At 61.4% G+C, this 11,983-nt stretch overlaps 1 protein-coding gene across 1 annotated transcript; it reads left to right on the top strand.

Moving 5' to 3' along the window:
- Positions 1 to 1,521: 1,521 nt before the first annotated feature.
- Positions 1,522 to 11,749, top strand: LOC130611486 (rabphilin-3A-like; the record flags this gene model as incomplete). The annotated part of the gene is made up of 7 exons (XM_057432241.1): positions 1,522 to 1,741; positions 2,323 to 2,538; positions 5,348 to 5,716; positions 7,671 to 7,796; positions 10,288 to 10,423; positions 10,869 to 11,139; positions 11,512 to 11,749. Coding segments are annotated over 7 exons (1,576 nt in total), but the record flags the coding sequence as incomplete, so codon positions are not given.
- Positions 11,750 to 11,983: the final 234 nt, after the last annotated feature.

Raw genomic sequence — 11,983 nt, 5'->3', positions numbered from 1 at the left:
AGGACACACAGACACATGTACCCAGGACATGCAGACACATGTAGTGAGGACACACAGACACATGTACCCAGGACACACAGACACATGTACCAGGACACACAGACACATGTACCAGGACACACAGACACATGTACTGAGGACACGCAGACACATGTACCCAGGACACACAGACACATGTACCACAGGACATGCAGACACATGTACCCAGGACACACAGACACATGTAGTGAGGACACACAGACACATGTACCCAGGACACACAGACACATGTAGTGAGGACACACAGACACATGTACCCAGGACACACAGACACATGTACCCAGGACACACAGACACATGTAGTGAGGACACACAGACACATGTAGTGAGGACACACAGACACACACAGTGTAAGGACACACAGACACATGTACCCAGGACACACAGACACATGTACCCAGGACACACAGACACACGTACCAGGACACACAGTGTAGGACACACAGACACATGTACACACAGACACATGTACCCAGGACACACAGACACATGTAGTGAGGACACACAGACACATGTACCAGGACACACAGACACATGTACCAGGACACACAGACACATGTACCCAGGACACACAGACACATGTACCCAGGACACACAGACACATGTACCAAGGACACACAGACACATGTACCCAGGACACACAGACACATGTACCAGGACACACAGACACATGTACCCAGGACATGCACACACACAGTGAGGACACACAGACACATGTACCGAGGACACACAGACACATGTACCCAGGACACACAGACACATGTACCAAGGACACACAGACACATGTACCCAGGACACACAGACACATGTACCAGGACACACAGACACATGTAGTGAGGACACACAGACACATGTACCCAGGACACACAGACACATGTACCGAGGACACACAGACACATGTACCGAGGACACACAGACACATGTAGTGAGGACACACAGACACATGTACCCAGGACACACAGACACATGTACCGAGGACACACAGACACATGTACCAGGACACACAGACACATGTAGTGAGGACACACAGACACATGTACCAGGACACACAGACACATGTACCGAGGACACACAGACACATGTACCAGGACACACAGACACATGTAGTGAGGACACACAGACACATGTAGTGAGGACACACAGACACATGTAGTGAGGACACACAGACACATGTACCCAGGACACACAGACACATGTACCAGGACACACAGACACATGTACCCAGGACATGCAGACACATGTACCCAGGACATGCAGACACGTGCCGGGCACAGTGCGCTCACCAGCACCTCTCTAACCCCGCACCATCCTTCTCTCCCCCCCCCAGCCAATGGAGCCGCCCGCTCCCTGTCTCTCCACAGCTCTTCCCTGCTCCATGCCTCCATCCATCCATCTCTCCTCCTGTGAGCGTGTGCGTGTTGATGGCCGAGGAGTGGGCAGCCCCGTGTCTCTCCGCAGGATCCCGGCGCTCCGGGGCTTGAGGGCTGCTTTTCCTTCCCTCTCACAGGAATTCAGCTTCTTTCTCTTGTGTTTCCCTTTTTCTCTCCGCCCTGGTCTCCGGCCGCTGTAGCGATCTAGACAGAGACTTTTGGAATAACAATGACAACACAGTGCAGCAGAAATGGAGCTCCTACCCTCCCAAGGAGTTTATACTAAACATTTCACCTTACGCCCCGTACGGTGACCCGCGCCTTTCCCTCAAGTGAGTCTCTCCTTACCTGGTTTGCTCCGTGTAGTGAGTATATGGGCAGCACCCACTCGCCTTCCTCCTCCTCTTCCTCCTTCCTTCCTTCCTTCCTCCTCCTCCTCCTCCCGGGCTACCCCGCACGCCACCCATGGGCCGCCCCATGGAGACGAGCAACCCCTTCCTTCCCGCTGGGTCCCCCCCGTCCTCTCCACGGCGGCACAGGATGGGGTTGCGCGTTGGGGGGCACCCCCTCGGTGGTGGGGACGGGTCCCCCCCCGCCCCGGGGTTGGGCTGCCGGCGAGCGGGACCCTCACCCCGAGCCCTCCCCTTGCCCCTGTACGTTGGATGGTTCTGCCGCTCACCCCCCCCCCCCCCCCCCCCCAAAGCCAGGACCCCTTTTCTTTTGCAGTGCTGATGTCTCTCTTTCTCTCTCTGTCTGTCTGTCCGTCTCTTGTCCGTCTGTCCCCCCCTTTTCCGGCTCTCTCCCTTGTAACCCCCTTGCTCCCTATCGAACGGCTCCTTCTTTTTCTTACGTCCATCCGTCTGGCTTCCTTCCTTGTCTGTCCTGGGGGGGTCTGGCCGCCGGCCCGGCCCAGTGGCTCTCTGTTATCAGGGGCCAAGCTGACGGCATCGGCCGCGGCGGGGTTGGCTGGGGACCGCGACGGCCGCCCTGGGGACAAGCAGCGGCTCGGCGAGGACGGCCTGAGGAGCAGCATCTCTGCCCACAGCGAGCCCGGCGCGGGGAAGGCAGCGCGAGGCCGCTGGCACACGGTGCAGAGCCACTTGGCCGCAGGGAAGCTCAGCCTGTCCAAGTGAGTGAGCACCACCGACAGCGTGCTTGGATGGGGGCACCGGGAGCCACCGCAGTTTGAGGAGCTGCCCCTGCCCCTCCATGGGCTTTGGCTGCAGGAGAAGCGCCTTCGGGTGCTGTTCCCGGTGTGTTTCCAGCGCCGAGGGTGGCTTTGTTCGGTGCCGCTCGGTGTCCCCGGTGAGGCTCCCTGGAGCATCATCGTGGTGTCGGCCCAAAGGCAGGAGCTGCAATCCCATCTCCCCATCCCTAGGATGTGGCCATCACCAGCCTCTTCCCTGACCCATGAGACCCGGCGCCGGCATCTCATTTGCGGCTCCACATCCTGATACTGGCAGATAATTTGGGAATATGGTGGTTTATCAGGTTGAGGGGGAAACCAGAGCTTTGGCAGTGGCAAACCTGGGTGAGGGTCTTGGTGAGACCCTCCAATGCTGGCAGTGACCATAGGTGGATGATCTGGCTGTGGGCTCCATCCTGCGTTCTGTCTCTGCGCTGGTTCCCTTGTTCCGATGCTCCTGGTGGGTCCCAGCACCCTCAGAGAGCTCAGTGGTGATGGCAAAGGCACTGCTGTTCCTCATTCCCAATGGCTTCTTCCAGCCTTGTTGGTAGAGAGAAAACCTTTTCAAAGGGGAAAGGCAACTCCTGATGTCTTGGTCAAACCCCAACCGCCTCCTGGAGCCCCAGAGGTTGGTGTCCCCCGCTGTTGGGAGCTGCAGTACCTGTTTGGAGTGATGCTGGTGTGGGGATGGGCTCCGTTCTCCTGGCTCCAGAGCCTGGAGGGGTTGGCAGCTGGACAGATGGATGCTGGATGGACGATGCTGTAGCTCACAGGGCTGGCACAGGCAGCAAGGGCAGAGCTAAGGGGGAATGGAAGCCACCAGAGAAGCATCCTCCTGCCTTTCAGCATCTCTTTTGTGCAGAGCTTTTGGGTTTAGGGGTGTTCATGGGGGGTCAGCTGCTGTGACCCTCCTCTGGTACCGGAGACACCCGGATGGGTGCAGAAGGGTGTGCAGGCAGAGTAGAGGCAGGGCAGGCAGGGGATGCGAGCAGGGGGTACAGGCAGAGGGTACAGGCAGGGGACACAGGCAGGGCATGAAGGGTGCAGGCAGGGCATGAAGGGTACAGGCAGGGTGCAGGCAGGCTGTACAGACAGGGTATGCAGGGTACAGGCAGGGTGTACAGAATACAGGCAGGGTGTGAAGGGTACAGGCAGGATGCAGGCAGGTTGTACAGGTAGGGTGTGCAGGGTGCAGGCGTGGTAAAGGCAGGATAAAGGCAGCTTGCATAGGGTGCAGGCAGGGTGTGCAGGGTGCAGGCAGGATGTGCAGCATGCAGGCAGGATATGCAGCGTGCAGGCAAGGTATGCAGGGTAAAGGCAGGTTGTACAGAGTACCTGCAGTGTGTGCAGGGAGCAGGCAGGATGTGCAGGGTGCAGGCAGGGTGTGCAGGGTACAAGCTGGATGTTCATCATGCAGGCAGGGTATGCAGGGTACAAGCAGGGTGTGCAGGGTACCTGCAGTGTGTGCAGGGTACAGGCAGGACGTGCAGCATGCAGGCAGGGTATGCAGGGTGCAGGCAGGATGTGCAGCGTGCAGGCAGGATGTTCAGTGTGCAGGCAGGGTATGCAGGGTACAAGCAGGGCGTGCAGGGTGTAGAGGGTACCTGCAGTGTGTGCAGGGTGCAGGCAGGATGTGCAGGGTGCAGGCAGTGGGTGCAGCGCCCAGGCACTGCCCAGCTGCCTTCAGCCCTTCCATGGGGCTGGATCCATCCCAGCTCTCAGCTCCTCTCACCCCCCCCTCCTCTCTCCTTTCTCTCCCCTTTCGCTCTTTCTTCCCCTCTATTTTTTTATGTTGTAAGCTCTTTATCCTTCCCCCCCCTCCCCTCTGCCCCCCGCTGCTGGCAATGCGCGACGGCACAGCTTCACCATGCAGGGGACCGCGGTTGGCTCCGTGGCTATTGCTGGAGGTGGGGCCAGGCCTGGTGCGGTCCTGGGGGCTTTGGCAGGCTGGATGGACCCTCCTTGGTCTCACGGCCACAGCTTTGCAGGCTGCTGTGGGCATCAGCACCGTGCCTGGCTGCATGGGCCATGCCACGCATGTGCTGCATGGCCAGCGATGGGCACCGCCGCTTCCCCGCACCCGCTGTTCCCTTTCCAACAACCAGATGAACCCGTTCCACGCAGGGCCGGGCTTCCCTGCTCTCCCTATCCCACTGGGCCCGCGTCTGCATCACCCCCATCCCACTATCGGAGCACTGGGAGCGTGGCTGGACCCTAACGGGGTCCCTCCCCTCACCGCTGGGGAGCTTGCTGGCTCGTCCCCACCACGGGGTGGCTCGACCCTCTCCATCACTGTGGGACCCCATTTGACACAGTCCCATGGGACGGGTGATGCTGAGGCCCAGCGGGTGCCGGGTTGGGAGGGATGGAGATGGGGATGGGGACCGGCAGCACGTGAGCGGGCGCCACGGGACTCGCCTTCCACGCAGCAGCCTAATTCCTCAGCTGGCAGATGAGGTCGCCCGGCGCGCTGGGAAGGTGCCCGCTGCTGCACGGCAGGCACGGGAGAGGGAGGGCACCCAGCACCATCACCCCCATCACCAGCGACATGGCAGCGGGGCGACAGCGCCGGGCCAGCGGCGAGCCGGGGCGCAGGGGCAGAGGAACCGGTGGCTGCATCCGCTGGGCGCTGCCGGAGGCGCTCCCTGCGCTGGGGCATCTTCTCTCTAACTCTCTTCTTTTCCTTCCTCCAATTCTACCCCTTCACCTTCTTCTCCTTTCTCTCCTCTCCTCTGCCCTTCCTCTCCCTAAGTTTCGAGGACTCCACCTTGTCCACAGCCACTACCCTTGAGTATATCCCCACCTCAGCAGGCGACCCCAAATGCCAGAGGCCCCGCACGCTCATGCGCCAGCAAAGTCTGCAGCAGCCCCTCAGCCAGCACCAGCGCTCCAACCACAGCCAGCCCACCACCAGCCAGAGCCTGGGTCACCTCCAGGCTCACAGCGGCTCCTCGGCCGGCACCGGCACCGCCCGGGGCTCCCGCGGGGGCCAGGCGCGCCCCGGCATCGCCGCCGGCTCCAAGCATCAGACGGCCGGCGGCCGGAGCCGCTCCAACCCCGGCAGCTGGGACCATGTGGTGGGGCAGATCCGCAACCGCGGCTTGGACATGAAGTCCTTCCTGTAAGTGCGCGCTCTTCTGCTCTCCCCTTGGCTGGCTCCTTTGCTCCTGCCTTTGCTCTCTCCACTGCTCTGTCCTTTGCTTTCTCTTTCGCTCTCTCATTTGCTCCCTCCATGGCTCTCTCCGTGGCATTCTCTTCTGCTCCCCTTCACATTCTCTCTCCTCTGCTCTCCCAATGCTCTCCTTTCTCCTCTCCCCTCTCCACTTCTCTCTCTCTCCTCTCCTCTTCCATCTCCTCCTCCTTCTCTTCCTTTTCCTCCTTCTTTCCTTCTCCTTCTCCTTTTCCTCCTCCTTTCCTTCTCTTCCTTTTCCTTCTCCTTTCCCTCCTCCTTTCCTTCTCTTCCTTTTCCTTCTCCTTTCCTTCTCCTCCACCTTTCCTTCTCCTCTTTCTTCTTCTCCTCCTTCTCCTTCTCTTTCTCCTTCTCGTCTCCTCTCTGCTGCATTCCCCTCTGCTCTCTCCTCTGCTCAGCCAGCTCCTCCTCAGGGAACCGCTACCCACGGCCATGGGGAAGAGCCGGCTCCCTCCATCCCCATCCCAGCTCACCCAACCTGGGGGCTCAGGGATAGACCCCTCACCCTCCCCAACTTCCTTTGCCCTCTGGCTTTGCTGCCCATCACTCTCCATGTGGGTGCTCAGGTCTCCTTTGGTCCCCAGGGAGTGCAGGGATTTTCCAGCCCATGGGACAGCCACTGGTGCGGTCCCCAAGGAATGACATTGCCCCAAGGAGGAATGGGGGGTGTCAGCCACAGTGGTGGTGGCCCCCGTGCAGGGGTGAGCATCTGTTCAGCCCCGATATCGAGCTGCTGCAGTCGTGTGGTCTTTAATCTGGCTTAACCCTATCTCCTGTATCAGCACTGCCTCTCAGCCCTCAAGCACTGAGGGCTAATCTGAGTCCCGTGCTGTGACCACATCCCAGCACATGACACTGTCACTCCTCCATGGAGACAGCCCCCCCCCCCCCCCCCCCCAGCCTCCATCCTCCCCAGGGTCCTCCTGCTCCCCCTTGGCCTCTGTTTGCCACCCAGAGCCCCAGGAAAGGGGATGCTGAGGTCCTGGATGCGCTTCCCACAGGCTGGTAGTGCTCAGGGTAGGGGACACAGGTCTGATCCTGCTCAGTGCAGCACCTTCTGCATCAGGGTTAGGTGGGAAATGCCCTAAGAGACACGAATTTGGCTGCCCACCCCACTTCTGCCTCCATAGGCAGCAATGGAGAAGTTGAACCCCCCCATCCTCACCACGAGCCAGCCGGTGCCTGCCGGCTCTTCCTGATGCCAGCTCTGCCCTCTCCCACAAGAGGCCCCATTTGCCAGCTTCCCAATGTGATGTGCCTCATTCGCCATCCCAAGGGTCGCATTCCCCCTGTTTCCTGGTGCTGGATCCCAGCCTTTATTGCTGGGATGGGAGGAAGAGCCGCAGAGCTGCAATGTGCCGACCCAGCGCACTGCTTCCCGGCGGAGGAGCTGCTTCCATTCACCAGAGCTGCTTCCCAAAGCTTTCACTTTGCTTTTCCTCTTTATCCTGCTATCACCATGGCATAAACGTGGTTACAGGCCCGGGGAGGCTGTGCCAGCAGTGCCAGAGACTGGCAAAGAGCCTCAGCCACGGCACTGCTATCTCCTCCTCCCTGGAAGGATGCTGGCACCTCGCTCCTGTTGCTCTGCCCCTTATCCCCAGCCCCTCTGGGCATCATCTTTCCCCCCCTCGGCAGGACTTTGGCATCCTCCCTGCCTGGACCAGTGGAGGAGAAGGGTGGTGGTGGTACCCATGTGTCCCAGGAGCTGGCACCTTTCTCCCCACAGCCCTCTGTGCCCATCACCTCCAGCGGGCAGAGCCGGGTCCCTTTGCCATCGGGGGACCCTCGGTGCGCCAGCGGCTCCTGCCTGTTCTCTGCCTGATGCTGTGTTCTCCTCTTTCTCTTTCTCTCTCTCCCGCTGCCTGCGGGGATGCCTGGGCAGGGAAGGCCGGATGGTGGTGTTATCCCTGGTTTTGGGACTCTCAGAGCAAGATGACTTTGCCAATATCCCCGACCTGCAACCCGCTGGGACGCAGCCGAACCAGCCGAACGCTCAGGGGGACAAGAGGTATGAGCGAGGACGAGGGCAGTCCCGCAGGAGGAGACCAGGGCCTCACGCAGGGTGGAGGAGGAGGAGGAGGAGGAGGCTGGCCTCGTGGAGCGCCAAGGTTGGAGCGGCACAGGGTGGCCCCAGCGGGCACCGGCACGACTGCAGCTCTCGCCCGCCGGCATCCGCGGTTCTGCCTTTGGAGCAGCGGCACCGAGAGGAACCCCCCCACCCCTGAATCCCTTCCTCCTCCCTCCCTGCCCTTCCCCTCCTGCCATCCCCACCTCCAGCCCTCCCATCCCGGCTGCATGCTGGGGGCGGGGGGGGGGGGGGGGGACCTCGGGAGCAGGGACGCACGGATGGGATGCCCCCGATGATGCCGCATCCCATCCTAACGCATGTCTGGTCCATCGCGCCGTTTGCAGCCCGGTGCGGGGCTGGCAGCACCCCGAGGGATGCGCGGACATCCCCTGCAGCGGCTTGTGTTCATCCCTTAGAGCCTCAGTGCTCAACCAGGGGCAGAGCAAGCGCAACAGGCTTGGGGGGGGGGGGGGGGACGGACACACGCGTTACCCCCCTTTTTCCTCCAAGCAAGCTGCGCCTCCGCCTGCTCCTGCCTTCTCGGGGTGCCAAAGGCTCAGCACCACATCTGGCACCAGCCCCGACAGGAGCAGAGGGGCCCTGTGCTGCCGGGAGCGGGTGTTAATCCCCTCTCGGGAGCGGGGAGGAGGTGTGAAGCCGGCGGGTTCTGCCCCCCCCCCGCCGTGTGCTCGCCGTGGGGATGAACTGGCACCGTTCTCTCCCAGCGCCTATTTTTAACCCTGCACCCGCTTGGTTTCGCTCCATCTTTTAGCACTTCCCTTTAGCCGGCTCCGCGCTGAGCAGATGGGCCCGTGCTACCTGCCCTGTGCTGGCTGACGGGGATGGGGGTCCCTGCGTGGCGGTGGGGGCCGCAGCAAGACCCTGCTCCCTGCTTCCCCCAGCTCGCTGGTCCCAAAGCCCCATCCCGGCGCATGCATGGCCTCCACATCCATCCCTTGCTCCCTATTCCCCTGCATCCCATGGGACACGGAGGGGGCTCAGCCAGCATTGGCTTCACCCTCTGCTCCTTCCTGCCCACCCGGCGCTGCCGACCTCCCGCTCTTCCACCCCACAACGTTTCCTCCATCCCTAGTTCTCAGCTTCTTCCTTCCAGCCCATCCCCGGCGGCTCCAGCCCAGCTCCTCGGCGCGGCTCCTGTCCCGGCGACCAAGCAAGCTCTCTCCGTCCGTTCACCTCCCCGCTCCTCTCTCCCCATTCCCTCCCTGCAGGCCAGCAGCGGATGATGCTTCTCCTCCTTCTCTTGCTCTTTCCTTGCTCTTTCTTTCTTGCTGTCCTCGACCTCCGCTGGCACACGGTGCCCGCACCCCGGCACCCACGGCTCCACCGGCGCCTCTCTCGCCCCAGCGGCTCCCACCACCAGCTCCTCTGCTTCCATTTTTTCCCTCTGGTTTTAACCCGGTTTTACCTCCCCAGCTACCTCGGGCTCTCCGGTCCTCGCTTGGTGCCGTCCCAGCGGGGCGGCTGAACCGCGTGCGTGTGTGAGAGGGCGGCCCCCCGGTGCTGCCACCCCCATCACCCCCCAGGTCCCCCTTCTGCATCTCCATCAGTGTGTGTGTGCGTGTCTGCGTGTGCTTGGCGTGTCCCAGTGGCATGATGGTGGCTTTGTGACCTTGTGGGGCCGTTCTGGGGCTGTGTGTACCCCAGCATCGTGTCTCGGCTCGGGCTGGGTGCAGCGTGGGGTGCTGTCTGTGTGCACGTACCCTCCCTTTGCACCATGGGGCCACCCGGTGCTGCCCCATCCCTGTTCGCCCTGTGCATCGTGGCAGCGTGGCCTTGGTGGGGTGCCTCCATTGCTGCTCTGTTTGTGTGCTCCTGGCTCTCCACCTTCCCTCTGGGATGTTCCCTCCCTGGCACCGTGTCCATCATCCCGCAACCAGCCAGGAGCCGCAGCCCCTCCAGACCCGCTCTCTAGAACCAGGGCAGTGGTCCTGGCTGTGGGGCACAGGGGGGCTCTATGGCAGAGGGACAAGGGGTGGTTGGCACCGGGTGCCGAGCTCACTCACAGTGTGTCAGCTACACTGGACCTCACCAGGGTGGAAAGGGGCCGTGTGAGGTGCAGACAGGGACTGGGTGGCCACATGGCTGAGTGGCTGGCCCAGTATCACCATGGGTTCTGCTGGTGCTGGGGGAGACATGGGCACCGTGGGACCTTCTGTTGTGCTCTGAGGTGGTGTGCGCAGGTCTTAGGGCACGAGCTGGCAGCAGCACAGGCAGAACCAGCTGCCTGCACCAACCAGGAGGCGGGGATGCTGGTGGCACGCAGCCGCCGGCGCGGGGTATCCCTGCATCCCAGCCCTGCATCCCAGCCCAGGCGCAGCATCCGCTGGGAGAGGTTGCCCGGGGAGCCCCTCGCTGTCTCACCCTCGGCTCTCAGCCCCTCTCCTCTGAGTCCCGGCCTCTCTTTCCCCAGGTTACCGGCCGGTGGCAAGGCGGTGACCACGGCACCGGTGCCCGGGCAGCCGCCGCACGATGAGTCCGACCGCAAGACGGAGCCTCGCTCCTCCGTCTCCGACCTGGTCAACTCCCTGACCAGCGAGATGCTCATGGTGGGTGATGGGGAGTGATGGGGACGGCTCCCCATGGTTGGTAGCCCTGGCTGGGTACCATATGGGTGTCTTCTCGCATCCCTCTGGCTCTTCCCTGTGCCCACCCGGTGCCTTAAGCAGTGGCACGTCCGTGTCACAACCGAGGTGACGCAGCCATCCCCCTGGGGCCAAGCATGATGAAGCAGTGATGGAGATGTGAGGGATGGTTGTCAGGAGGAATTTGGCTAATTGGCACTTCCCATCCTTGGGATGCACGGCGCGGAGCCAGGAGTCATCCGAGGTGATGCTGCTGACAGGGGGCTGGTTGAGAAGCTGATGCCCAGCGACAGCTCGCAGGGTTGGAGGTTGGGTGCTGGTGTAGAGGTGCTGAAAAGGGGGGGGACAAGGATGTGCAGACCCCACTGGTGGTCCCCAGGAGCTCATCGCCCTTCTCCCCTTGCCACAGCTCTCTCCAGGCTCCGAGGATGACGAGGCCCACGATGGCATCAGCCGGGAGAACCTGGGCCGCATCCAGTTCAGCGTCGGCTACAACTTCCAGGAGTCCACCCTGACCGTGAAGATCATGAAGGCGCAGGAGCTGCCGGCCAAGGACTTCAGCGGCACCAGCGACCCCTTTGTCAAGATCTACCTGCTCCCCGACAAGAAGCACAAGCTGGAGACCAAGGTGAAGCGGAAGAACCTCAACCCGCATTGGAATGAGACCTTCCTCTTCGAAGGTAGGGGTTGGGATGGGCTGGAGTGGACTGGGATGGGAGCAGGGCGGTGGTGGGACCCTATTCCCTCCCTCCTTGGCTGGGTCTGCTCAGCTCAAGCCACCAACGTGATGGCTACCGCTGATGAGATGGGTTGGCCAAGCTATCAAGGCCGCGTTGGAGGTGTTTGCTCTGCATATAAGGGACATGTGGGGGGGGTCCTTCTTCTCCCATCAAGCACCCATGGGTGGGTGCGTACATGGGAATTAACCTACCACCGCTCACGCCATGGTCTGCTCCCTCGTGTCAACATCTCCTCATCAACACAAGGAAGAGTATCGGGTGCTCATTGGCATGACCATGATGGCTCTTCCTCCTCTTCCATCTCTGGCACAGGGTTCCCCTACGAGAAGGTGGTGCAGCGGGTGCTGTACCTCCAGGTGCTGGACTACGACCGCTTCAGTCGCAACGACCCCATTGGGGAGGTGTCCATCCCCCTCAACAAGGTGGATCTCACCCAGATGCAGACCTTCTGGAAGGACCTGAAGCCCTGCAGCGATGGCAGCGTAAGGCCCTGCTCCCCCTCCAAAACAGGGGCACAGTCCTCAAGGGGAGGCTCCCCCCCGTTTCTGGGGTGTCCCAATGGGACCAGCACCTTCTTGCTACCCCGATGGGGACTTTTCTGCCTTGGGAGGAGGTTTGGTGTCCATTGGACGGGTTTCTCATCCCACATCTTTATTTTAACGTGCAAAGCTGCCAGAGCGTCTCATTTTGGGTCAAAACAAGCCATTTGGGCTAGATCTAGAATAGCCCAGAGCATCTCATTTTGGGTCAAAAAAAGCCATTTTGGGCTAGATCTAGAATAGCC

The sequence above is a fragment of the Pezoporus wallicus genome, unplaced genomic scaffold, assembly GCF_028554395.1.
Source record: "Pezoporus wallicus isolate ANWC-B61680 ecotype Strahan unplaced genomic scaffold, APGP_CSIRO_Pwel_v1 contig_11041, whole genome shotgun sequence".
NCBI lineage: Eukaryota > Metazoa > Chordata > Aves > Psittaciformes > Psittacidae > Pezoporus > Pezoporus wallicus.
This window is presented reverse-complemented; position numbering and strand designations above follow the sequence as displayed.